This window comes from Prionailurus bengalensis, chromosome B4 (assembly GCF_016509475.1).
Source record: "Prionailurus bengalensis isolate Pbe53 chromosome B4, Fcat_Pben_1.1_paternal_pri, whole genome shotgun sequence".
Taxonomy (NCBI): domain Eukaryota; kingdom Metazoa; phylum Chordata; class Mammalia; order Carnivora; family Felidae; genus Prionailurus; species Prionailurus bengalensis.
This window is the reverse complement of record NC_057358.1, coordinates 119,510,401-119,535,843: the sequence shown is the minus strand read 5'-3', so window position 1 is coordinate 119,535,843 and position 25,443 is coordinate 119,510,401. Positions and strand designations below refer to the sequence as shown.

The following is a 25,443-nucleotide window of genomic DNA, read 5'->3' as shown; positions in this document are numbered from 1 at the left end:
GTGGAATGATAGTTTCAAGTCTGCAATATATTGCTGATAGTTACTATTGTTGGATTACAGCTGTGGAGATTCTAATCAGAAAAATCCAGACCTATTTGCTCTTTTATTAGTTGGAAGCAACTTCAGTTACCGGTGCACAAACTTTCTGTATCCTTAAATTATAGTCAGTTGGTTTTTAAAGTTTTGGGACTTTACGGAACTCTCATTGGCGATACCTCATTGCTATCACTGTTTCTAAATTTCAAGAAAGGCTTTGGCATTTGGGTTTTTTCCCCTAACCTAGAGCAACTGTCTCTACCCCATTTGCATTTGAAAACCATGAATAGTAGTCTATTTCTAGTATAAGAGTCTGAAACTCTTAGATTAACAACCTAAGCAGTAGTGGAATCTGAAAATTTCTAAACAAGTGGTATTTGCCCTGAGAAGTTTCCAGAGTCTTAAGGCTATCATTCTGTGAAGCTGGTGGTGTGACTGGATGCATCTGTGTCAGTAGCATCCTCTCTATTCCAGTCTCCATGACCACAGGCAAGAGAGCTCTGTCGGTTCTGTTGCATTTTGCTCACGGACACATCAGTGTTATAGAACTTGATCCCCCCAAACCTAAAGGAGAGACTTCTGCCTCAGTTGCCAGTAACTAGATGAGTTAGCCATAAATCTCTGCCCACTGATGACTGTTGTCTGGAAGTATAAGCACTGAAAAATATGCAGAAGATAATTCTGTGTGAATTAGAACACTAAAGAAGGCCAGCATATCTTCCAAGTTCTTGTAGTGTGGTCCTCAGCATATTTTCAGAATCTAGAGCAAAGGCAAAGTGCCTATGTTGGTGGCAGGCAGAGCCAACCTCTCCATGACAACATGTGCCTGGCTTTTTCAGGAATTGGGGGACATTGGCTTTAACACTGACACTTATACAGTGTCGCCATCCCAGTATCCTGCAATGTGACTGATCTACCCTGACCCAGCAGTGGATGGGGAGAGAGTGGATGACTCAGGGCCACAGTCTGATAGTTGGTGTGTGAGAAGCCAAAGGAAAGAGATTGTATTAGAAGTGTAGAAGAAAGAAATAGTGTCAGGCTACATTGGTGGGATTTGACTGCAGAAAGCTGAGAAACACTACCGTCAGCCAGGGCTGAAGGACTGGTTCCAAAAAGCATAGAAGAACCACTGTTGAAGGACCATTCTCAAGTTGTGATGTGAAGGGCACTGTGCTCAGACACCTAGACTCCAGCAGTGTCCTCAGCGCATCTTCGTATGCCACCTTGTTCTGTAGCAAAGGCCAACTTCTGATTAACGCTCATAACAGGACAGGAACAGAGTGATAAACTCCAGAGCCCTGATTGCAGTTTAAGCCAGAGATTTCTCCCATGGGAGGTGTTGTCTCACTGGGCCACTTTGACTTGAAGGACTTGGGGAGACGTATTAGAAGACCTCACGACATGAGGTACTAGTGGCCAACTAAGCCTGTAATAAGGCACAACCTAAAGTCACAACCTAATTTTCATATCTGATGCTTCCATTGTGCTTTATTCCTAGACAGTCTCCTCCTGACCATTGCATGTCTCTTACTCTGCCCTAGAGAGGTAGAGGGGGTTGTTCATCCTGCACGGCACAGGGGGAGGAATGGAAGACTTCAGAGTCTCTGTTAAGTGACCGCCCCACAGTCATACAGCCAGCTGGTCGTGGAAAAGGATTGACTCTCTAACACATCTTCTGTTCCTCCACAGCCACCATCCACCAGTTAATTTTGAGTGTGTGCTCCTCTTCCATTCTTATTACCGCCCATTAGACTGTGATAGATGAGCCCTCCAGCAAAGCACTTCTTTTCTTTTACTCCAATGAATAAGTGATTTTGGCTGCTTCATGGGGAAGAGTCAGATGCCTAGGTAGAAACTCGCAAGTGTATTTATTGCCTAGAAATTTAGGAAACAATTTAAACCACTAATCCTGATTTAAGAAGGAAGAAGTAGAAAACAGTCTTGAATTAAAAATAGAATTTAGAGGGGCACCTGGGTGGCTCAGTTGGTTGAGCGTCTGAATTAGGCTTGGGTCATGATCTTGTGGTCCGTGAGTTTCGAGCCCTGCGTCAGGCTCTGTACTGACAGCTCAGAGCCTGGACCCTGCTTTGGATTCTGTGTCTCCTCTCTGCATGTCCCCTGCTTACTTGTGCTTGTTCTCTCTCTCTTTCAAAAATAAAAATAAACATTAAAAATTTTTTTTCTAAATAGAACTTGGAATAGATCTGGTCCTTAAATGTTGTAGATGAAGTGCATCAACTTTTTGTAGATCCATAGCCCAGAGATAATTCTAGCATGGCATTTGGCCCAGAGGTCTCTGACTGGTTACAGACCTGTGTTGAGACCAGCAGCGTTCTGCAAGCGGTGACACAGTCCCCATATCCAATGCTTGGCTAAGAATGGGTTGCATTTTGCCTTCCTGTTCTGACCCCCTCCTCAATCTTCCCATCAAGCTAAATTAGGAACAGTGCAGTGCTGGAGTTTGTTTTTTGTTTGTTTGCTTTTTGAATGCCAACTTCACACAGGGCTTATGCTATTTTTTAAGCACAAAATAATTCAGAAAATTTGCCTAAACAAGTGCTCTTTTTTTTTTTTTTAATAGCACATACTTCTCCCTCTAAAAAGTTCAGAGTCAGATTAAGAGCCCATTAAGCATGTGTGCTGTTCTCATCTGCATCAGCTTTTCTACAGGTCCCCTCCAGGCAGCCCTCAGCTGGGGCTGCTCCCTTTATGTCTTACCTCTTCTCTGCAGGGGCACTGCATTCTCTGAAAAGGCCAGGCCTAAGGAAGAGACTCAGGAGAAAGGCCTGCCTGTCATAGCCATGAGTGGGGGGAGGGAGAGGAAGCTGACTTCTTGGCTATATCACTTCAGCATCACACGCCCTTCTTAGAACCTCTCTGTTAATTGGCTAGACCAGACAATTCTACTCTACACCCACCAGCCAGGCACCTGTTTAGCTGTTTCTCAACATGATGAAAGGCAACAGACCAGAAAAACAATCTCTCCCTGTTGCAAGGGACTGGGCTGCCAAACTTTCTATCCCAAGGAAGGGGCAGGATAAGCCCCTCCTCACTCCTTCTTTTGAGTCTTTTCAAAGTGCTAGTCTCCTTAGAATGTGCTGAGGTATGAAGGCTGAGCAACATAAAAGGAATCCATCTTAAACTGAGGTACATCACCTGTACCTTATGTTGTCGTCTGCTTTTAATTTATGGAGGAGCCACCAACTGATATGTAACAGGAGGTAGAAAAAAATCTGTCCCTCCTAGACATCTTCTCCAAGGAGGAAACCAGCCATCCAGTCTCCATGCTGTCTCCAGCTGTGGTGTCCTTGGTCTTAGATGCGTCTTACACACAGGGAACTGGCCTCATCATTCTGCAAAGGTAGACCATGCAGAGTGGTGGCAGTGTTTCAGTAGTGAGACCTCGAGCTCACCACATCCTGGCCTTGCAGAAAGATCAGGAAGTTCTGTTCAACAATCCCTCCCTACACAAGCCATCAATGTGAATTCAATTAACAGCATATTTTTAAAGTGCCAGTTAAGATGATTAAACATCGGTTATTCTTTTTTTTTAATTTTTTTTTTTCAACGTTTATTTATTTTTGGGACAGAGAGAGACAGAGCATGAACGGGGGAGGGGCAGAGAGAGAGGGAGACACAGAATCGGAAACAGGCTCCAGGCTCTGAGCCATCAGCCCAGAGCCCGACGCGGGGCTCGAACTCACGGACCGCGAGATCGTGACCTGGCTGAAGTCGGACGCTTAACCGACTGCGCCACCCAGGCGCCCCTAAACATCGGTTATTCTTAATGAAATGTAGAATACATTTATTAGCCACCTTCCCTCTAGATCATAGCAACAGAGTTTCAGTAGTGGGAGAGGAGGCTGATTTGGGAACATGAAGCAACACAGAAGAGGGCAGTCTCAATGGGCAGCTAAAAGACAGCCCTGGGCTCCTGGGAAATACAGAAGTGGGGGGTTCCAGAAAATTGGGGGAATGGCAAGAAAGGGAAAATGTCTTAGTCCATTTGGGCTGCTATAACAAATTAACATGGCCTGAGTTGCTTAAGTAATATGCATTTATTTCTCACAGTACTGGAGGCAGATTCAGTGTCTGATGAGAATCCATTCCCTGGCTCATAGAGGGCATCCTCCTGCTGTGTCCTCACATGGCAGAGAGAGCTAGCTAGGTCTCTCTTCTTTTGTAAGGGCACTAATTCCATCATGGGGCCCCATCCTCAGGACCTAACCACCTCCCAGAGCCTCCCCACCCCTCCAGATACTATCACATCAAGGCTTAAGATTTCAAGGTTCCTAAGAATTCAAGATATGGATTTGGGAAGGACACAGACATGCAGTCCGTAATAAAGAGAGATCTCCAAAGATATACTTTACCTACTTTATAGTTTTGCCCAGGGTCATGATGCTGTCACACACCACTGAAGACAGTTGAGAAGTGACTCAGGAAATTCAGTACATTGAAAATCAGAGGGCAGGGCTCCTGGGTGGCTCAGTCAGTTGAGCATCCGACTCTTGATTTCAGCTCAGGTTATGATCCCAGGTCATGGAATCAAGCCCCACATCAGGCTCCGAGTTCATCATGGAGATTCTCTCCCTCCCTATTCCTCTGCACCTCCTCCCCACTCATGTTTCTGGCTTGCTTTCTCTCTCTCTCTCTCTCTCTTTCTCTCTCTGTCTCAAATAAAAATAACTTTTTTCAAAATGACAGGGAGTTTTTCAGTGTAATACTTTCCCAAGAAGTTGATCTTCCAATCTACCGAATGCTAGTAAAGGATCTCAAGAACACAAAATGCCAATTTAGTTAAAAATCAGAGCAAATGTTCTATTTCTGATGATAGTGGATCTTGGATAGGTGAGACCAAATCCACACTCCCCAAGGTCATGGCAGCCCCCAATTAAAATGATGGTGGAGACTCTCAGCATTTGCAAACATCCCTGTGAAGACTATGTAGATTCTTGTTATTTTTATTTTTTTAATTTTTTATTATTTTTAGAGCATGAGTGGGAGAGAGAGAAAGAGAGAGAGAGAGAGAGAGAGAGAGAGAGAGAGAGTGAGTCTTAAGCAGGCTCCATGCTCAACATGGGGCTCAGTTTCACAACTCCAACATCATGTCCTGGGCCAAAATCGAGAGTCATATGCTTAACCAACTGAACCACCCAGTTGCCCTGACACCATGTAGATTCTTAAATTCATTTTAAGACTCACTAGCTCCTCATTTAGTTTTCTACTTGAAAACCTATCCGAATGCCAGAAGAAGATCATGGCCTTCTATTTTGAAACTGTATCTTGCAATAGAATGTTATTTGTTTATGGGATTCCAATTTCAAATTGAGTTATTTTTGACAGAGTGCTGCGTGTAGTGTCAACATACAGGGCCACAGTGAAGAATGTCTTAATTTAATTTTCTTTTATGTGTTAATTCTGTAATTGCTTCTCAGCCACACAGCTCAGTAGAGTGGGGGCCATGAAGCACTTGCTGGGGGTGCTGGCAGGGAAGGACATTTTGTAAGCATTTTTAGGCATTGATGGGTATACGCAGAACATTTTATTGCCAACAGGTTATTTAAGACTGTGCAATTAAAAAGTAATTAGCGTAACTAAAGTATTGAGGGTTTTAGATCTATGACAACTGGAAAAAACGTAAATGGGATATTATAAGATAAAAAATGCGCAATTATGGGAATTTTTTTTTTTTTTGCTTTGAAATACGTCTGTGTATCAAAAGAAATTTCTAGCAGGGTTTGCAGCCAAGATGATGCTCCTTGGTTATTTTGTGCTTTAGGATAATAATACTTAAACCTTTCTTCACTTACCTCCCACCAGTTATTCTTAGAGGCACGTTGGAATGAGGGGGCTGGCAGGGAGATGCCATGAAGAAATGCTAGAGAGAAAAAAATGACATTATGTTAAACCAGTGAGGGAGAGGTGGCAATGAGGGGCCCTGCAGTGTGTGAAAGAGCCTGAACTTTACAGTCAGACAACCTTACATTTTAGTCCTAACTCTACCACCTGTCCTGCATAAGGCACTTACACTGAGTATCAGCTTCCCCACCTGTAAGATAATAATGATAGCCACAGCGCCCACTCATAATTCTGCACAGTGGGTATAGTTAGTAAGGTATTGTCATCCACAGGGCCCTGCATCAAGCAGGGAATCCAAGACCTGAATAATGCAGAGTGGTTGTTTCCCTCATAGTACCTCTACACCTTAGCCTCCACAGAGTCTTCAGGAGGGAGCACCTTGAACTGTTGGTGGGAATGTACATTGCTGCAGCCACTGTGGAAAACAGTGTGGAGTTCCTCAAAAAAATTAAAAATAGAAATACCATATGATTCAGTAATTCCACTACTATTTACCCAAAGAAAATGAGAACGCTAATTCAAAAAGATATATGCACCCCTATGTTTATTGCAGTATTAACAATAACCAAGATATAGAAGCAACCTAAGTGTCCATTAATAGAGGATTGAATAAGGAAGATTGTGCACAAACACACACACACACACACACACACACACACACACACACACACACACACAATGGAATATTACACAGCCATAAAAAGGATGAGATCTTGCCATTTGCAACAACATGGATGGACCTACAGGGTATTATGCTAAGTGAAATAAGACCAAAAAAGACAAATGGATAGGATTTCACTCATGTGGAATCTACAAAATAAAACAATTGAATAAACAAAAGGCAGAATCAGACCTATAAATACAGAAAACAAACAGAGTTGTCGGAGGGAAGGGGCTGAGGGGATGGGCAACATGGGTGAAGGGGAGTGGGAGGTACAGTCTTCCACTTATGGCATGAGTAATCATGGGGATAAGAGGCACAGCATGGGTAATATAGTCAATTGTGATATAAGGGCTAATGTTTAGACTTAATGACAAATAGGACTATAAGTGGCATAATACCGTAAGTATGTCATGACAAGACTGATTCTGAGTAAGCAATTCAGGATTGTTTATCAGTGTCACATTGTATGGTGACAGATGGTAGCTATACTTGTGAACATAGCATAATGTACAGAGAAGTTGAATCACTACGTTGTACATCTGAAACTAATGTAACAGTGTCAACTAAACTCACATTTAAAAAATTAATGTTTATTTATTTTGCGAGAGAGAGCATGAGTGGGGAGGAGGGGCAGAGAGAAAGAGAGAGAGAGAGAGAGAGAGAGAGAGAGAGAGAGAGAGAGAGAGAGAGAATATCCCAAGTAGGGTCTCAATCTCACAACCTTGAGATCATGACCTGAGCCGGAATCAAGAATCAGATGCTTAACCAACTAAGCTACCCAGACACCCCCCCAAAAATTTTTTTTAAAGATAGCACCTTGACATTTCCACCTGCCCGTTTCCTTCTATACCTGCCTTTGCTCTGGGGCAGTAGGAGCAGGGCACAAGACAGTGAGCAGCAAGATGGGGAAGAGTTTCTCCCAGCATGCAGAATGTGGCAGGTGATCCTTTCCAGACAGAATTAGCAGAAGGCAGCACTGCCTATCTATAGGTGTATATGGGGAATCAAAACACTAAAATGCTTCATAACTACTATTTTTTTAAGGAGTGTCTGCCACCCAGACTGCTTCTGCTCACAGCACCTGGTGAGAACCACTGCTCCAGGATATGACTATATTAGGTTGTTTTTAATTAAATGAAAATATTCCTTCCAGATCTGGTATTCATTTACCCACAGATAGCGTGTTGGGTCACCTTGAATGTTGCTGGTCTAGAACATTCTAGAAAGGGGGAAGGCAACTGATTCCCAAGTCATTTGCCTTGGTTCTAAAATTTACTGGTTTGCAAAGGAAAATAATGGTCACTTATGTCATTTCTTCCAGAACATAATTGCCGAGCATGAAATTCGTAATATCTCCTGTGCTGCCCAGGACCCAGAAGACCTCTCAACATTTGCTTATATTACAAAAGATTTGAAGTCCAATCACCACTACTGTCATGTGTTTACTGCCTTCGATGTGGTGAGTAACTACCATCTTTGAACAGATTAAATATTTCCCCCAATACACCTGCATTTTATTGAAAGCTCAACTTACAGTTAAGATACTTGGTTTGTTTATCAAGTGTTCAGATATGCCTAATGTAAGGTATTTTGCAGACTAAGTTTTTCTGAGCTTTTTCTATATTTTCACTCACCCATTAAATTTAGAATTCTATTTCTCCTTGGTATCTGAACTGCTATTGCTCAACTACTAACTTGATTTTTCATATTTGACAAATCCCTTTCTTTCTTTGGTTCCAAAACATAGTAATGTCTGTTGGTTTCTCTGGTGGCCATTTTTAAATAGTAGGGCATAGTAGTCCAGATTTGTTAGGAAGAAAAATAAATTTCAGTGCCTCATACATTATTTGTGGTTTTCTATATTGAAAAGTAGTCAAACAGTTTTTATACCTACAAATTATAATTGAGAACACCAAGGTTTGGTTCATTTGCTTATTCAGAATTAGTCTGGTAATGACATACTTATATTATACCTCTTATAGTCCTATTTGTCATTAGACTAAACATTAGACCTTATATTACAAACTTGAAAAATGAAAGCAGTGGTAGAAAACAAGTGTTCCACTAAAATAAATAGATACCCTCAGTATGGTACCAATTCTTGAGGATATCTCTAAGAATCTCTAATACAGTACACTAGCCATTCTGCATTTGAAGCAGCGAGAACAGATATGGTTGCAACCATGAAATAATTTGTAATCAGAAGAATCCTAAAATGTCACTCTAACTTGACAGTTTTGCCCTGTTCAATGTATTTGAAATATACATATTTAAATAATTACACAGAAACTGCAATATAATAAATATATTCTTGGGAGGCCAGCCCATAGTTCTGTGTCATGGGTGAAACTTCTTGGAACAATCTTTTTCATCTCTGGCTAACACTGAAGGACCAACAACCACCATAATCCATTCTAAGGTACATCAGGCTCATGCTCAGAGCATTTGCTCAGAGCAAGTGGCACATGTCTTTCAGTTTTTGAAGACCAAAAATAGGAAAGAATGTTCATGTGCTATTAAAAACTTCCCTCTATTTTGGAAGGTATGTGGAAGTGGGATGTGATCATAGTAAGGACTAGAAAGCAAAGCCCTGGAAAGCTGCTTTTGAATATCTCTGGTTGTGTTTGTTTACATGAGATCAATGGTGTTGATTAAAGTCATTTCAGCATTAGATTTCTGGTGCCTTAAACATAATTTCCATTCTTGTGAAATGCAGTTGTTTCTGTAAAGAGCAAAATTCCATTCTATCCACACATATTTTGGTTTGCATGAAATACCTTTCACTATGGGAGTTGGATTAGTGTCATAGAAAGAACAGGCAGATCAGGGTTCACACCCCAGCTCTGCTTCCTGCACCCTGGTCTTAGACAAGTTGTAGGACTTTTCTGAGCCTCAATTTCCTTTGTCTATAAACCCAGGTACAGGGATTTGTACCTCACAGGTTTTCATCAGGATTGAAATGAAGGAACATATGGAGAGTGCCTCCTAAATAACAGGTGTTCAATGTTCCTTCCCTACCTCTTCCCTCTCCTTGCCTGTTTACATCACAATTGACAGCCTGGCCCTCTTTCTGCTAAAAGACATAAAATAGATTTGCCAAAAGTATATTTATGATCCTAGAGTTTTCCCACTGCTCTTATAAAAGAACTGAAAAAATAGAAGTGATAAATAAATAAAATAGAAACAAGAGAAAGAAAATATTGACTCTGCAGGCCTTATAATGGTATATTGCCTTCATGCAATGTTTTCACTAAGTGTCAACATTAATACTGTGATACTCTTCGGGATGAATTCCAGCCTCTCATTGAGTACTGCAGCACTTCTTTCTAAATTAGTTCTTAAAGTAACATATAATTGGCCTTTATGATCATACCCCAAATATTGTCCTATATTCAAACTAAAAATGATACCTATAGGTCATCTGCCCCATACATACCTATAGGTCATGTATGTGTGACGCCAGAATACCGAGGTGAAATGTGGGGGGAAGATAGGCAACTGTTTAGTTTCAGTTTCATGATGGCCCTGATACATTTGGAAAGCACGCAAAGAATTGCTTGATCTTTTAGCTTTTCACCCAGATGTTTGATTTACTGTAGATATTCACAGGCTTAGGATTCTGGCTGGTATCAGCTCCAAAGGATTTTCATCATCTACCACAAATCCACCATTTTAATCCTCTCTAGGTGAACACAGTTTGTCTAACTTCAAAAATAGTAACAAAGGCCACCAGACTTGACCAGGGCCTTTGAGCAATTTTGAGACACAACAAGCTTTGCTTGCACTAAAAAAAAAAAAAAAGAGCCTCTTTGAGCATGGATTTTGTATCTTTATATAGGGCAGTTCAATATTCAGTCTAGTCTTGGAGCCTTAAAATTTTTTGGTATGAGTCATTCCCCTGGGCTGCTCAAATTGCACACACACAAAAAAGCTGTAAGTATACATTTTATCTTTTAGCTGATATATATGAATACATACACATTTTTATTGCAAAGTTATTGCTGCTTTGACCTTGCAAAGCTTTTACAGGTCAAAACAATGTTTTTATGAGTATCTGCCATCAAGAAAATTCAGTGATGTCTAGAACACTTCAATTTATGGGGAATTAGATTTGAAATTCAGAGTGTTTTCCCATAGAAATCTGGGAAGGAAGGCCCAAGTCCCCCTACAAATCTACCATGTGAGTTTAACATAGTTCACTTACTAAGGGACGTTGTCAAGCCTTTAATACGCTCAGATGCCAGGAGGGGGTGGACTGCGCCACGTCTCCCCAGCTCACCTGACCATGGAACTGTTTTCGGAGAGCACTTTGCATGGGTGGTGTTCTACAGAACTTTAGGAAATGTTATACTTTAGGATCTCTAAGCCTGTTTCCATTACTTAGAATCTATGATATTCAGCTTGTGATTGTTTCAGTTTTAGATGACAGGTAGATCAATGCAAATAAGAAGACTAGAGCAAAAGCAGAATTAGGAGGCAGGTCCCCATGAAAAAAAGCCAGGATGTACCTATTAGCAAGCACCAACCTCCTTGCATTCTAGACTCTCACTGTCATGGCAGCAGATTTCTATTCCTATCTCTTAACTTGGAAGGCCCAGAACACATCTCATCTGCCATAGAACAGAAGGCTTCCCAAAGCCCACTGTCCAGGCAGTGAGAACTTAGAGGAGGAGGCAGCAATACGGCTGGGCAGAAAAGAAGGATGTGTCATGAGACCGGCTACAGGGGTTGAAAACATGGATCCCACTTTCCCTCCCTCCTGCCTCATCTCAAGTGGCTGAAGGGGAATACCATGCAGGAAGGATTGCAAGGGGGGAATGAGTGTTTCAGTGGCCACCAGATCCCAAAGCTGCAGTGATCATCCTTAGGAGGATGCTATAGGTAAGAAACAGATATAACCAAGGCCACTTGGAAACTGTCATCTTCTATATACTGTTCACTCATTCTAGATTTCTAAGTAATGAGAGAGCTAAATCAGAAAGATTTCAATGCATTCTCTGTGGAACTATCAGATTTATTGTAAAAATCTAGAAAGGACCTCATTTAATACTTTTAAAATATGAAAGGTTTTTTTTAATAGAATTAAAAGCCATGACTTGTTAGACACTTGCTAATTCTCATTTCTCTATAAAGAATATATTTGCAGTCTTTGGTATTTTTAACCATGCTCATTTTGCTCTTACGTGCAACTCCCAAATTCTGTAATCTTGAGCATGCAGCACGTGGTATGGCACAGACTGGCTCAGGAATGTGCAGGCAACGTTGGAGTCATGATGCTGGTGGGTGGTGGATGTGGGAGACAAAGCTCCCTCTTTCCTGTGCTTTCTTGGCTGAATGTGGGCCATGAGAGGAACTAAACTGGAGAAGCAGAGATGATGAAATGCAGGCAGACAAGTTTGGCGGACTGTGTGACAGCATCTGATAGTACTGTGCCACCAGTATGTCCCAGCAAACAAAGCATAAACAGAAAAGGACAGTCCAGTCAAGCACACTGTCCTGACCAACGAGACCTATGCCAGCTTCTGACTTCAGCTCTGCAACGAGTTTCTTTCTTGGTTTTCTCATCTGTTTAATGAAATTAAAAGTCCTGAGCCCCTTTTTTCCAGTTTTATTGAGATATAATTGGCATAGAACCTTATATTCGTTTTAAGTATTCAACATAATGATTTATGTGTATGTTGTGAAATGATCACAGTAGCTTTAGTTAATATCCATCCACCTCAAAGTTAAACAGTTTTTCCCCTTGTGATGAGAACTTTAAGATCTACTTTCTTAGCAACTTTCAAATATACAGCATAATACTGTTAACTGTAGTCACTGTGCTAGACTTGACATTCCCGAGAACTTGTGACCGGAAGTTTGTACCTTTTGACCTCCTTCATCCATACTGCCTGTTTGTAAACCGTGAGAATATACAGGGTAGCTCAAAGTTCCTGGCGAGAAGTATTTAGGACTTGTGTTGCAGAGGTTATCCAACAAAGTGGGAACTTGGTGCAGAAAACTGTTGGTGGTAGTGGTGATGATGTTAGTTGACCTCTGACAACTAAGTTAATATTGTGTGTGGAGCCAAGCTGTAGCTGTCATTCTGTTTCTCATTTTCTCCACCTGAAAATGGCCCTCAACCTCTTTGACTATGAGACTATGAAATATGAAAGTACATGGCAATAGAAGGCAACCTTAAAGGGCATAGAGTCCTTTAGATGGAACTCTACCACTTTCCCTGCCTTATTTCCCACTTATGATAGCAACCTAAAGTGAAAGTCTGGTTCTGAAGCCACTGAGACTCCTCGGCAAGTCAGTGTCAGGAGGGATCCTGCTCCCGAGAGCAGTGAGTGGCTCTAATTGAATATAAAAAGGCAGCGTTCCCAGCCCAGTGGTCCCTATGCACCACCACCTGTTCCCTCACCAAAAAAAAAAAAAAAAAAAAAAAGGAATAAATTAACACTGTCAACGTGCATTATATCTGTATCTTTTCTCCATTGGCATAAATCATTGAGAATTAACCAAGTCACAAAGTCAAAGGTGGGTGGATATTCAAAGAATAATAATCACTTTTTTCTCTTCATCCCTATTTTTTGTGGGGGAAGAAGGGATGGATGTTATTAGTGCCTAAAATCAACCCCATTTTTTGGTAAAGTTAGATCTAAGAAAGGCACTCTGAATTTTTTTTCGCAGATTGTCTGGCAGCATTCATACCTGTGTCCATATAGCCTCCCTGCAAAGAACTAAAACTCAGGTGTCCTGTTTAGAAGTGTAGCTTTTAGAATCAGGTCAGCACTTCTTAGACTTATAGTCTGGCCAAGAATTAATCCTGTTTCCTCATCTGTAAAACAGAACTAACAATAGTACCCACCACTTACGACTATTGTAAGAATTAAATGAGATAATATGTGTCCACAGGGTGTTCAGCTATTCTCAGCTGCTGAGGAAGGAGAGGGGTAGTAGCAGTTGTATTCTTGTTGTGAGAACCCGTATGAAAAACCAGTTTCTCATTTACAGCATGTGTTTGCTGCAGCAGCATTCCACACTTGAGGAACAAAGTCAAAGTCCATTTAAATACATTTATTGAGTGCCTACTATGAGTCAGGCACAGGTCCCTGCTCTCTAGAAGCTCATAGTTCAGTAGGAGAAGTAGGGACATAACAAATAGCTGCCATGAAATCATACCCTTGCTACCCTGGAGTTGTGCCAACACCTAGCAGGGCTGGGGCTCTCAGAGGAGGCGTGCTCGGTCTGGAAGCTGAATGCTTACTTTGTGTGAACATGTGATAAGTTTGAAGGCATGACAACTCATTAATTCACTTGGGAGTGGAGAGCTCAGAGTATTACACACACCTGCAATAAGCAAGAAGCCATTTATATTTACTGTTTTTATTAAGCTAAGGAAATGGACTTGTCCATTTGAGAAAGATTTTCAATGAGAAGGGTTAAAATAAAAAGGGTTGGATTTGGGAAGTGCCCCTTTTCAAAGGCATCACAGTTTAGTAAAGGTTTACTATAGCTTCCACTAGGAGCATTTACTTTTGAAAAGTGGGGAGAGGTTGAAATCGGGCAAATCTCTCTTTTGCATACCCTTTCTCCAAGTCCCTGTGGATGCCTGCTATCCAGCCAACTCAGGCTATGGTTTCATGTGGACACGTGAACACGGGGCACAGGTGCATGATCTCCATGGAGAACCTTGAATGTTACAAGAAAGCAAGTCATGGCTTAAGGAAGGAGGGCCCAACCTCCTGGCTAATTAGGACTTTGCTAAGCCAGTGTGCCCTCATGTACTCAGGATGAGGCATGAAGTTAAACCTTAGCGAGTAATGCTGGAATAATGCCCTGCCACCTTTAAAAATCTGATTCTTGAAGAACATTTGGTAGCAGGCAAAAACTATTCATGATTTAATGTTGCATGAGAAAGAAGCTTATGAAACCACATATCAAGTGTGATTTTAATTTTTTAATTCACATATGTAAATATTCATATATCATATCAAAGTATTTGTATATATATATGAATGCAAAAAGAAAACCAACTAAAACGCAGTATTGGCTATATTCCAGCAGAATTTTACAGGTGATTTTCTATTTTCTTCTTTATATATTTTCAAAATTGTATACATGTACCCCTGTTATAATTAGGGGGAAATATTAATTTCATGATTCTTTTGGTGAGCTGAAATTACCCCAAAGAGGTTATCTGTATATTGGTCAGTCTGCATGTCAGCCCTGAACCAGATAGACATCTTAGCCAAATGCCTAATGTTTATTTCTAAATACTAAAGACTGTGATTGGGCAGTATTTACTTTTACAGATAGAATCTATCGAGATTAATTTCTGGCTTGTACTTGAGAGAACTAACTATAGGTGGAGTTAAAGAGATGTCAATGAATTCTGTGAATATGCCCAGAATATTCTCAAGAGTTATTTTTGCTTCAAGATGTGGGTGAAGCAACTTGTAGATGAAGCTTACCCTAGGTCTTAAAAAACAAGAAGTACAAGCAAAATACAGCCAAAAGAGAATTGTGGCTTCCTTCTGGAGACCCTGCTGAGGACCCAGATTGAAAATCACTCTCCTCTGTTTTCAGGGCCCCGATGGCATTGCATGTATTTGTTTGGCCTTTGTTCATCCAGGTCTACCTGCGGGAGAGAAAAGAGAAGGCAAGAATTGGCTCTGGCCATCCATAGTCACCCTTATCTAACCCTTAAGGTGCATGTCCTCTGATCTTAGGGACCTACCAGGCAGCTAATGTACCCTAAGCCCTACAGACACAAAGACAAATGAGAGAAAATACTAGTAAATACCATGAAGTAGAGCTGTGTAAAGATGCTGCAGGGCTGTCTGAGAATGTGCACCTTGCTTAGCCAGAGGGTCAGGAAAGGGGATTAAGAGAAGGCTCCTGGAAGATACAGTGCCCCAGGTGAGCATTAACTTACCAGCCAAAGATGAGAGACGGGGAAAGGGTGTTTTGCTAAAAGAGTCATTTTATAATAGACAAAATACTTGAACATTTGGAATAGTTTTAGGGGTGATTGTTGCAATGAGGACATCCTCTGGGAGGAAGGCCAGCCCCTTGGTTATAGCCTCTCTAAGCATTGGCTGGTGGATTGTCAAGGCCTGCAGCCTGGTCTTTGCGTAATATGCTACAGTTTAACATGGGGTCAACTATATGTACATCTCTAAACTGAATCCACAGTAAGAGACATCAGCTTCTAATTGGAATCCTGGATCTCTCAGGGTGGAAAGGGACCTAAAGGTCACCTGGACCAGACCCCATTCTCAGTGTCGTCCCCTCAGTAGCAGTGATTGGTGCCACAGGTAGGTAGCCCATGGTAGCTTTAGCCCATGCAGGTGATGTAGGCATGGTCTTTAGTCACCAGTGCTGGTGTGGCAAACCTCTGAAGCTCCTCATAATGCTTGTGACTCCTCCGCCCTGTCTAGGGCTTCAATGCCCAGAGATAACCCTTTCTTTGAATGTCTCTGTTGGCATCCTCTTCAGGCGTGGGTAACCTTTGCTGACCTCAGGAAGTAGCTCTGCTGACTCCCAGAGTCCAAAGAATAGCCAGGTATGGGCCCGTAGTTTCCTAAGGCTCTGGAACTAACGTTTGTTTATTCCTTCAATTCCAGTTACTGAAATGTGGTGTTTTTGTGGTTTTTTTAATGCTAGCAGAAAGTGCCAGAAAATAGATCAGAATGGTCTACTTGCAAACAGTAGCTTACCAGCCTGGACCAACAGGGCCCTCTCTCCCTGTGGTGTCCCATCCCTTCTCAGCTCGCTCACTTATTGAGGTGTCTCTTTCACCAGGTGATGAGAAGGCCACATATGATGTAGCTTGTCAGCCATTTTGGTAGGAACGGGTTAAACAAAGTGAGCTCGCAAATGTATGCATGAACAAATGGACATCATTTATACCATGCCTTCTTCCATCAAGGATTTAAGGCAACCTACATAAATGGGTATGATAGATCTAAAAATAGAGGTACACACAGATCTGAATTAAGGAAAATACAGACTAAAAGGAAGATCAACACCAAGGAAATAGATTTAACATCAGAATGCAGACCACAGAATTGTATGTAGTTATTAGAGCCAAGCCACAAATTTGGCTCTGAGCTTCCTGGAGGTCAAAGCAAATAGGGAAATACATGTCTCTGTATTGGGGAGTATAGCCCATCCTCTCAGAAAACAAAACTTCAGTGAGACTGAAGTCTGAAAGAACTTTTTGTTCTGAGTCTCTCCATGACACAATATTGTCTGATAGTATCTCACTAACATTCATACAGTGAATCTCCAAAACACAAGTTTCCCTCAGTGAAAGCAGAACACCAGCAGACTCACGAAAAGCAACAAGGCAGGGAGCTGAGTGGCACAAAATACTGGCTCATCTGAAGTCAGATTTGGGTTTGAATCTTGGCTCTGCCCCTTACTAGCAGTGTGAACTTGGCCAGGTTAATCAATCACACTAATCCTGAACCTCTCACACATAAAATTGGGGGCGATAATTCTCCCTCTCTAAGGTAGCTCTGAGAGTTAGGTAATCTACATCAGGTACTTAGCAGGTCCCTGGGACATAGTAAGCAATGTCATGTGCTAGTTGCTGCTAGGTCTGCTTTATCATCTCTGTGAGATGAAACAGAATGTGGTTCAGGTTCACAGGTGGTCTGACTCGGTACAGAAGTAAAACCTAGCACAGCTGCAAGAATGTACTGAGTGTGTATCTATAAGTTAATGTCCACATACAACATTTTTAAGCTGAGCTTGATAGAAATTAGACAGTAGAAGGTTCAACTCTTTGTACTTAGAAGAGTAGAAAGAAGTATTGGGGTTCCAGGTTAAAGGAAGAGCTAGGTAGTCTAAAATTCAACTGAGCAGATGTTAGAATTGACATCCAGTGTGAAAACTGAAGAGCCTAAATTAGATTCTTGGCCTAATGGATGGCCAGCCCTACTGGTACATGGAGGTGAGCCACGGTAACATCTGCAGTAGGGCCTGGGTTTTGCTTGGAATAGTTTCCGGCCCTCTCTGCCAGAGAATGCAAAGGCACTCAGAACCCCAAGGTGATGGGTAATGAATAAGTAAGATTTTTTTGAGCTGTTTCTTTTAAGTATTAAAATTGACAGGCTTTTATTTTTATGACTATAAAATTATTCATCTTCAGTTGAATAAAGTTCAAAACATAAACATAAAAACTCATTCATCATCTCAACACTCTGTGTTAACCATTAGTAACATCTTAATATATATCCCTGTTTTCTATGCACATAGATACCATCTATGTTTGTATATATCCATATATTTTAACTTAGAGTCTTTTAACCAGTTTTTTTTAATGACTGAATTTTCATTTTAATTGGCTGCCTAGTGTTCCACTGTGTGGATCTATGCAGTATACCTAATCCATCCTCTATTTATGAAAATGTTAAATACTATAGTATTCTTGCAAATATGCCACTGAACCCTTCAGCTTAAAAAAATGTTCAAACCCCCACTTTATCTAAAAATGCTTTTTTTTTTTTTTCCTTCTAAAAATGAAAGAATGCTTTTGTTTCCAATCCCATCCCAGGCCACCTCCACAGCTGCTCCTCCAGGCCTGGCAGTGGCCTGGCTCTTAGGGATGGAGATAAAGCTTATTGCTAGGACAGAATCAAAAGGCACCCCTGAAACAGGGCATCCCAGACAGAACCCCAAACTAGATAGACGCAGGAGGACATGGTGGATTCCCAGGGCAAGCAAGGTCAGGAACCAGGCTCTTCCTGAATTTGTTTGGAGCTTTTCCAACAAGGAAGGAAGGATGAACTCTTCATAGGAGGGAGGGGATGCAGGCTGAGGCTGCGCTTACTGGGATAGTCATTTTAGATCCCACCTGCTGATGTTCTGTACATGTGGCAAGAGCATATTTACTGTCCAGTGTGCTTAAACGTTTCTAAGTTTTGGGCTCCTGGGTGGCTCAGTCCTTAAGCATCAGACTTCATCTCAGGTCATGATCTCATAGTTTGTGAGTTCAAGTCCCAGATCAGGTGAGTTCCAGCCCCACTTTAGGTGAGCCCTGCTTCTCTCTCTCTTTCTTTCTCTCTCTCTCTCTCTCTCTCTCTCCCCCTCTCTCTCTCCCCCCCTCCCTCCCTCCCTCCCTCTCTCTGCCCCTTGCTCACTTGCTCTCTCTATCTCTCAAAAAAATTTCTAACTTTTATGATCTGGTTCTTCCTTTATAAGCTATCTGATGTATTCACTTCTTCCTTTGTTATAATGATTATTATATTATGGAAATGATAAGTACTAATTTTTCTTTTTTTTCTTTTTTTTATTTTTTTACTAATTTTTCAAATAAAACACAAAATTATAAAGCAGAAAAAAAAATCCTAGTGATGCATCAGTCAATATAAATTAATTACCTGAGTGGCCAGAATTTTTCCTAGGGGACAGATTGTCCATATCTATGCTGAAATTTTTCTAACACCAAACTGATGAATGTGCTAGGCACAGCCTCAGTGACTAGGATGCAGGAGGACAATGGGGGCATCTCTTTGTCTCCCCACGAGCCTCCCCTCGTCCACGTCATTCAGTGAGCACTTCCTGGACACTTGCTACAGACCAGGCATGGGCTAGGCATCAGGAGCTCAGCCCCTGACACATGGAAGTAGCTCAGTAAGTATCCAAGGTGATGGTCAACTATACTCCTGACTGTCTAGAGCTCACAGTAAATGCAAGCTTGCCTATACATCTCCAGTTTGTGTCCCTTGATTACGGTTAAGATCTGTCCTTAAAATACAATGGCTCTGCAAATTCCTCTAATGTAGTAATTCTTAATTCACAGATCAAAGACCCCAGGAGAAACAGGAAGGGGTTTAGAGATTGTGATGTTTCCCTAGGGGTGGTTGTCCCCATTGACTTGGGATTCCCTGCCTTCATCCTAAAGAGCCTCTGCTGGAGAGGGAGTGTTGCTTGGCATCCCTCATCATGAAAGGGACACTTCCACTGGTTGAGAATCCCTGTGATGATGGATCGTGTTAAGTCACAAAGGACACCCTTTGCCGGGAAGCTGCCTGGTTCTGGCCTGAGACCCAGGCAAATTGTGTACCTTTAGGTACCCTCATCCCAGCCAAGATGCATCAACCACCCGGGAGCTTCTGTATTTAATGTTTTTATGCTTTTTCTTTTTAACAGTTTGCAGAAGTCATTTACCTTAAGTCTAGTTCTAAGGTATAGTGGTCAAGAGCATAGCCTGTCAACACCTGGATTCAAATCCCAGTTCTGCCTGGTGCTAGCTTCATGGCCAAGTTATTTAACTGTTCTGAGCTTAATTCTCTCACATGTAATTAGGAATAATAGTAACCCCAAAGTTATTAATAATGCCCACAGAGTTGTTGTCAGGATTCAATGAGATAGTCCATGTGAAGCATGTCATATGTGCATGGCACACAGAAATCATGAGTGTTGGCTGAATTGTCATTGGATAAGTGTAATCATGAGTGATTCTCTAAACAATCCAGCAAGGCAGGTACTGCATATTAAGAAAAATGAGGCTCAGAGCATGCTCTCCCCAGTAATCATTGGCTCAAGGCCAATTGCCATAATATGATTCTGGAAAGAGACTCCTGCTGGAAAAGCCAAGGCAGGTATTTTCCAATAAGCTAGAAGGAGCAGAAAGAGCCAAGGTCAGAGACCAGCCGAGTTACAGGATTTGAAAGGTGTAAGGTAGTGAATGTAAAACTGAAGGAGATTGAATTTATGCTCAAGGGAGTTAGTGGCTAGAGATGAGGACATCGTTGTGCCAACTTAAAAGGACATTCCAGCGCTCTATGGTTTGGGCTAGCATGTGTGAAGGTACACCTTAGTGACTACATCTAGCTTCTCCACAGCCAGGGCTGAGGGTAGGTGGCTCCAGGAGTAACTCCCCATGACTACATACTGTTCATCCCAGCTCAAGGCTGGAAGTTCCTCTTCCTGCTACCTGAATGAGGATCGAACCAGCCTTCTGTAGCATTGTGTGGTGTTCCAGTTATCTATTGCTGCTTAACAAACCACTCCGAAACTTAGTGACATAGGAGGATATCCATTTCATTATGTTTATGATTCTGTGAGTTAGAGATTTGGGCAGAATAATGTAGTTCTGCTCTTCTCTTCTGCTTAGCAGTATCTGGGGCCTCCACTGAGGTGGCCCGGATGGGACAGCTCTATTGGGCCATCTGTCTGGGGTCTTGGGCCCTGTCTCTGTGGCATCTCCTAGGGATTGAATGTCCAGTATGGCTCCTTCACTGTGTATCTGGAAGCTAGGCTGGGATGACTGCAACTGCTGTTTCTCTCCAGGCAGCCTCTGCCTTTGACCAGCTTGGACATTCACATAGTATGCTGACCTGGGGGTGGTCAGATGTTTTACACATGGCTAGTTTCCCTCAGAGCAAATGTTCCAAGAGGCCTGGGTAGAAACTGTAAGGCTCCTCGTGACTGAATCTCAGAGGTCCCCCTGTGTGTGACTTCTTCCACATTCTGCTAGTTGGGAAAATCAGTAAAGTCAATCTAGATTTAAGGAGGCAGAGAAACAGACTCACCCTCTTAGGAGAAGGTCATGGCATGTACACAGAGGAGAGGAACTGATGGCAGCCATTCTGGAGACAAACCACCACACATGGGTAGGGTTAAGAATATGGGCTTTGAGTCACAAATATTGGTTCCTATCACAACTTTGTAACTTTCTAGCTCTGTGATGTCAGGCAAGTTACTTAACCTCTCTAAGCCTCAATTTCCTTACCTGTAAAATAAGGATAATGATATTTTGCAATAACTGTGATAATACTTAAATGAGATAAATCTAGTGCTTGGCACAGTTGATTCCTAACACCTGTAAAGTCCTCACTTAATAGTAGCTATGCTGCCTATAATAATACCATATTATAGTGTAACTTTAGTGTAACTATAGTAGTGCTATTTCTCTGGTTTGTCCTTTGGATATTCATTCATTCATTCAGCAAGCATTTACTGAGTGCCTGTGGTATGCCAGGCACAGTTTCAGGCACTGGCCTCCCCAACAGTTGCAAAGATAATAATACATTGAAAACAGAGAGTAATTGGGTTGTCAGGTGTTTTGAGCAGCATCGCTGGCTCTTCAGTGCCAGCCAGCATTGCTGGGGTTGGCAAGCCTGGCTTGAAGGAGGAAGCAAGGGATGGCCACCTAAGCCTTTCTGATATTGCAGTATTAATGGCTGCATTATTCTGAATGCTGAAGTATTCTGGCTTCGTCCTAATAGAGACTCCTACTCCCACAGTAATTCTCCTCTGCCATTTAAATAGTGGGAATGTTACTAAGGAGAGGCAGGAGATATGAACCTTCCTCTCCAGTCAAACATGTGTCTGCAGATCCCATCTGATGAGTGTCTGTTCCCTTCAGGGGCCCTGGTATGTCAGTAACATGGCACTCAGCATTCAGAAGCCCCATCAGAACCACTGCTCCTCTGTCTCATGCCCATGGACCCTTCTTGGCTTCCATAATCACCACCTCAAACATTGAAGTGATAGAAAAGATAGGAAAGGTAACAGTGTCCAACTCTTTACATAATCATAGGAGAATAACTCAGTAAAGCATTCTAAAATGAAATGAAAAGCAAGATGTCAAGAGAATGCAAGCCAAATCAGGAGAGGCCATTTGGCACAGTCTGGTCTCTGTGTCTTATTTGAGCAGTTTCCTAACACCAGGAACTAATTAAAAATGAAAAGGCAGGGCTTCTAACCCAGTACCTTTCAAAATCTTTAGGCTTCCCATAATAGTCATGTGAAAAATCTCACTTGCTCAAATGAGCATCTTCAACTTTGATTTGAAGACACTGGAGCTTTAAGTAAATCTCACTTTCAGGAATTTGTTTTTAGGTTAATGATAAAGGAATTCACACTCATTAAGCTCCACTGTTCCAGGACCTAAAAGCTGAACATTATAGAATTGCTGAATCTGCCATCTTTCCCTTAGTCCATTTGCCCACCCAGAGCATGAATATGTGCTACATGGCCCTGACAGATGAACATCAACCATCTCCACAGTCGTGCTGAACAAGACCAAGAGCCTGTGACTTCACATGGAGACTGCAGAAATCAGAAACCCCAGTCTGCCTTTCAGAGGGGTCCCATCTGCACACAAGGAGGCAAGGCTGACGATGACATGAGTGCCAAGTGTAGGCAGACGAAGGGTTCAGCCCTCTTTGTACAATGATGGCCGGAGCTGTCTGCCAGCCCTCCTCCACTATCATTTGTTGGTGCACTGCTAATTTACTAGTCTGACTCATCCTTGGAGGCAAACACGGGATCAGTGTTCATTGCAGGAAGTGCTCAGTTGGCTGTGCGAGGTTCAGTGTCTCCAGCAAGCACACGTCTGTCTTGTGGGGCCATCATTTCAAAACATGTCACTCGAAGAAGAAGACACCGCTTCTGTCAAAACCGTTTTCAAGCTCGGAGGCATTCTCCCTACTTGGGTCCAAGACCACAACAGTCTGGCATTGATCTGAAACCTGGTCTGTCCAGAAATCCACAGGCTTCTTTCACATGGCCTCTGAAGGCGATCCTGTATCTCCTTCACCATCTTCAAGTGGGAATAGTCCCAAACAGTTCTCCCCAGAATCATGGGGATTGAGCTGTTCCATGTGCTTGACTAGAGGGGCTAGAGATGGGCACAGTTGCAAAAGCAGCATAAGCAGAATGCCATTTCTGTGTTTTGAGAAACCATGAATACACATTCCAGAGACACTGATCGGAATGAAAACTTGGGACAAACCATGCCTGCTCTCTGCTTGTGCAGTGATTTTAAGAAAGCTCTCTATGACTGATAGGCATCTACCTCTTCGGTGCACTTGTGACCTCAGGGGTGTTGTCGAGACCATGTCTCCTTGGGGTCACACAACATCATGTTTTCTTAGTGAGAGAAGATGGGGTGGAGCTGTGCCGGGAAGAGAAGGTAGAAATCAAAGATACGTATCGGGAGAAGAGAAAAGAAAGCTAGAAGTCATCTTGAAGGAATGATTGAAGGTCTGACGAAAAGAACCTTTCTCCCAGGCACTGCTTGGCATGGCATTCAGGCCTGACACAGTCTCCTGTCTCTTGCTGATTTGATGATAAAATATGGAGTGGACCCACAGGGAGAGCAAGTGCCTCAAGAAATAGATGGATAATTGGCTCTGTTTGCATGCTGGCTGCTGTAACTGTGAGACGCCACACCAGCATGACTAATGCCTCTCCCCTCCGCCTAAATTAGATTTTGATTGTGCTTTAGAGATGTTCACTGAATCACAGATGTTTGAGGTAAAAAGACCCAAACTTCTCAGGAACACCTCCTGTGGAGTGTGTGGGCTAGTCCTCACAGGCACAGCTGAGGCACTCCCAGAACTAAGATGAAGGACCAGAGTAACCCCTTATCTTCCAAGGCCTGGGAGCAAACCAGCTGCCCATGAGGAGGCTCAGAATGGAGTAGGTTCCTGGGGCCAGTGGGTGGGGGCCTGCTCCCTGTGGGGTGAAGTTGGGGGTCGGCTCCTTAGCATGGCTGAAAGAGAGGCATCTCATTGCTGATTAATGACATATAGACTCCAAATTGGACCTAGAGTTTCCTGTTTTTCACAGATTTCCACTGACTCACTGCCACAATAGGTAGAGTAGTTCAAGGTCCTTGCTAGTTCACCTCCCACAGTGCTCCTCAGCCACTCAACTTGGCCACCCTGTAGTACAACCTAATAAACACTTTCTCTTTACTCTTGCAGAATTTAGCCTACGAAATCATCCTAACACTGGGACAGGCATTTGAAGTCGCTTACCAGCTTGCACTACAAGCAAGAAAAGGGGGGCATTCCTCTACACTTCCGGAAAGCTTTGAAAACAAACCCTCCAAACCCATCCCCAAGCCCCGTGTCAGCATTCGCAAATCGGTGGTAAGTAGAAAAGATAACAGATGTTCTGAAAATCTTGAGCTAGAGGGAAAGGAGGTTGCTAAGTGGGCCCTGAGTGGTGTGGGACCTGCATTTCTGTCTCCCTTGGCCTCCTCCTGGCATGCATCCCTCATCCTCCCAGCCTGGTTCCTGCAAAGTCTTGGGGGACCGTCTCTCTGAACCTAGAGGCTCCCAAGAAAATTCCACTCTGTCACCTGTGGCAGCCCTGTGAGGGGGGGTACTGGGTGTTGCTGCTTCCTTGACGAACCTTTCCTAAAGGTCCAGTAAAGCTTGGGAATGATGTTCCCTGAGGCTCCACTACCATCACAACAGGGGCCAGAGCCTCTTGCAAGCCACTGGCCCTTGGAGAGGTTGGCAGAGGTTCACAGCAAGGTGTCCCGGGTACCCAGCTAAAGGAAGCTAGGTGCACAGGCTGTACGTGCATCACAGCAGAGCAGCCCTCTTCCCCTTCACTGGAGGCCTAGATGCCAGCTTTAGGCAGGCTTTCTCCCAGCAGCTGAGACTTCCTACAGAGTGGTGACTCTTCAGAAGGTGCAGCCCCTCCTTCCTCCTCGTCCTCTGCCTTCCTCCAGGAATTTCCTCCCCCTCCCTCCCACAAGGTCTGTAGACATCCTGTCCTAACAGACTTTTCATGACTTCAAAGCGACCTCCGCTAGTAGTAGCAATACCCAGAAGCTGGAGCATTCCCAACCAGCCTCCCATCTGGCTTCTGCTCCAGCTGCCTTATGGCATCCTAGCAACTCTGTGGCATGGGGCAGGCAGGCGCCCCCAGATGCCCTGCTCTCATATCCATATATCCCTCTAACTCTCTTCTCCCTACCATCTCTGCCCAAGGGGTCACAGGGAAAGTGTAGAATCTTGAAGCTCCTCCCTTTGTGACCATGTGGCTTCTTGTTTACAATCTTCTTTTGGGCCTCTACTCCTGTCACCATTCTTGGCAGCTTCAGCATCCATGGAGACAATCCCTCCAACATCTGG

At 42.8% G+C, this 25,443-nt stretch overlaps 1 protein-coding gene across 18 annotated transcripts in view; it reads left to right on the top strand.

Annotated features, from left to right (window-relative positions):
- The window catches only part of ANKS1B (ankyrin repeat and sterile alpha motif domain containing 1B), a 1,096,782-nt gene that overhangs the window by 1,059,438 nt on the left and 11,901 nt on the right, over positions 1 to 25,443 (top strand). For all 18 annotated transcript variants that reach the window (XM_043562285.1, XM_043562284.1, XM_043562283.1 and 15 more), the window contains 2 exons: positions 7,884 to 8,021; positions 24,280 to 24,447. In XM_043562285.1, coding sequence (XP_043418220.1) covers positions 7,884 to 8,021; positions 24,280 to 24,447 — 306 coding nt within the window. The remainder of the gene's footprint in view (positions 1 to 7,883; positions 8,022 to 24,279; positions 24,448 to 25,443) is intronic.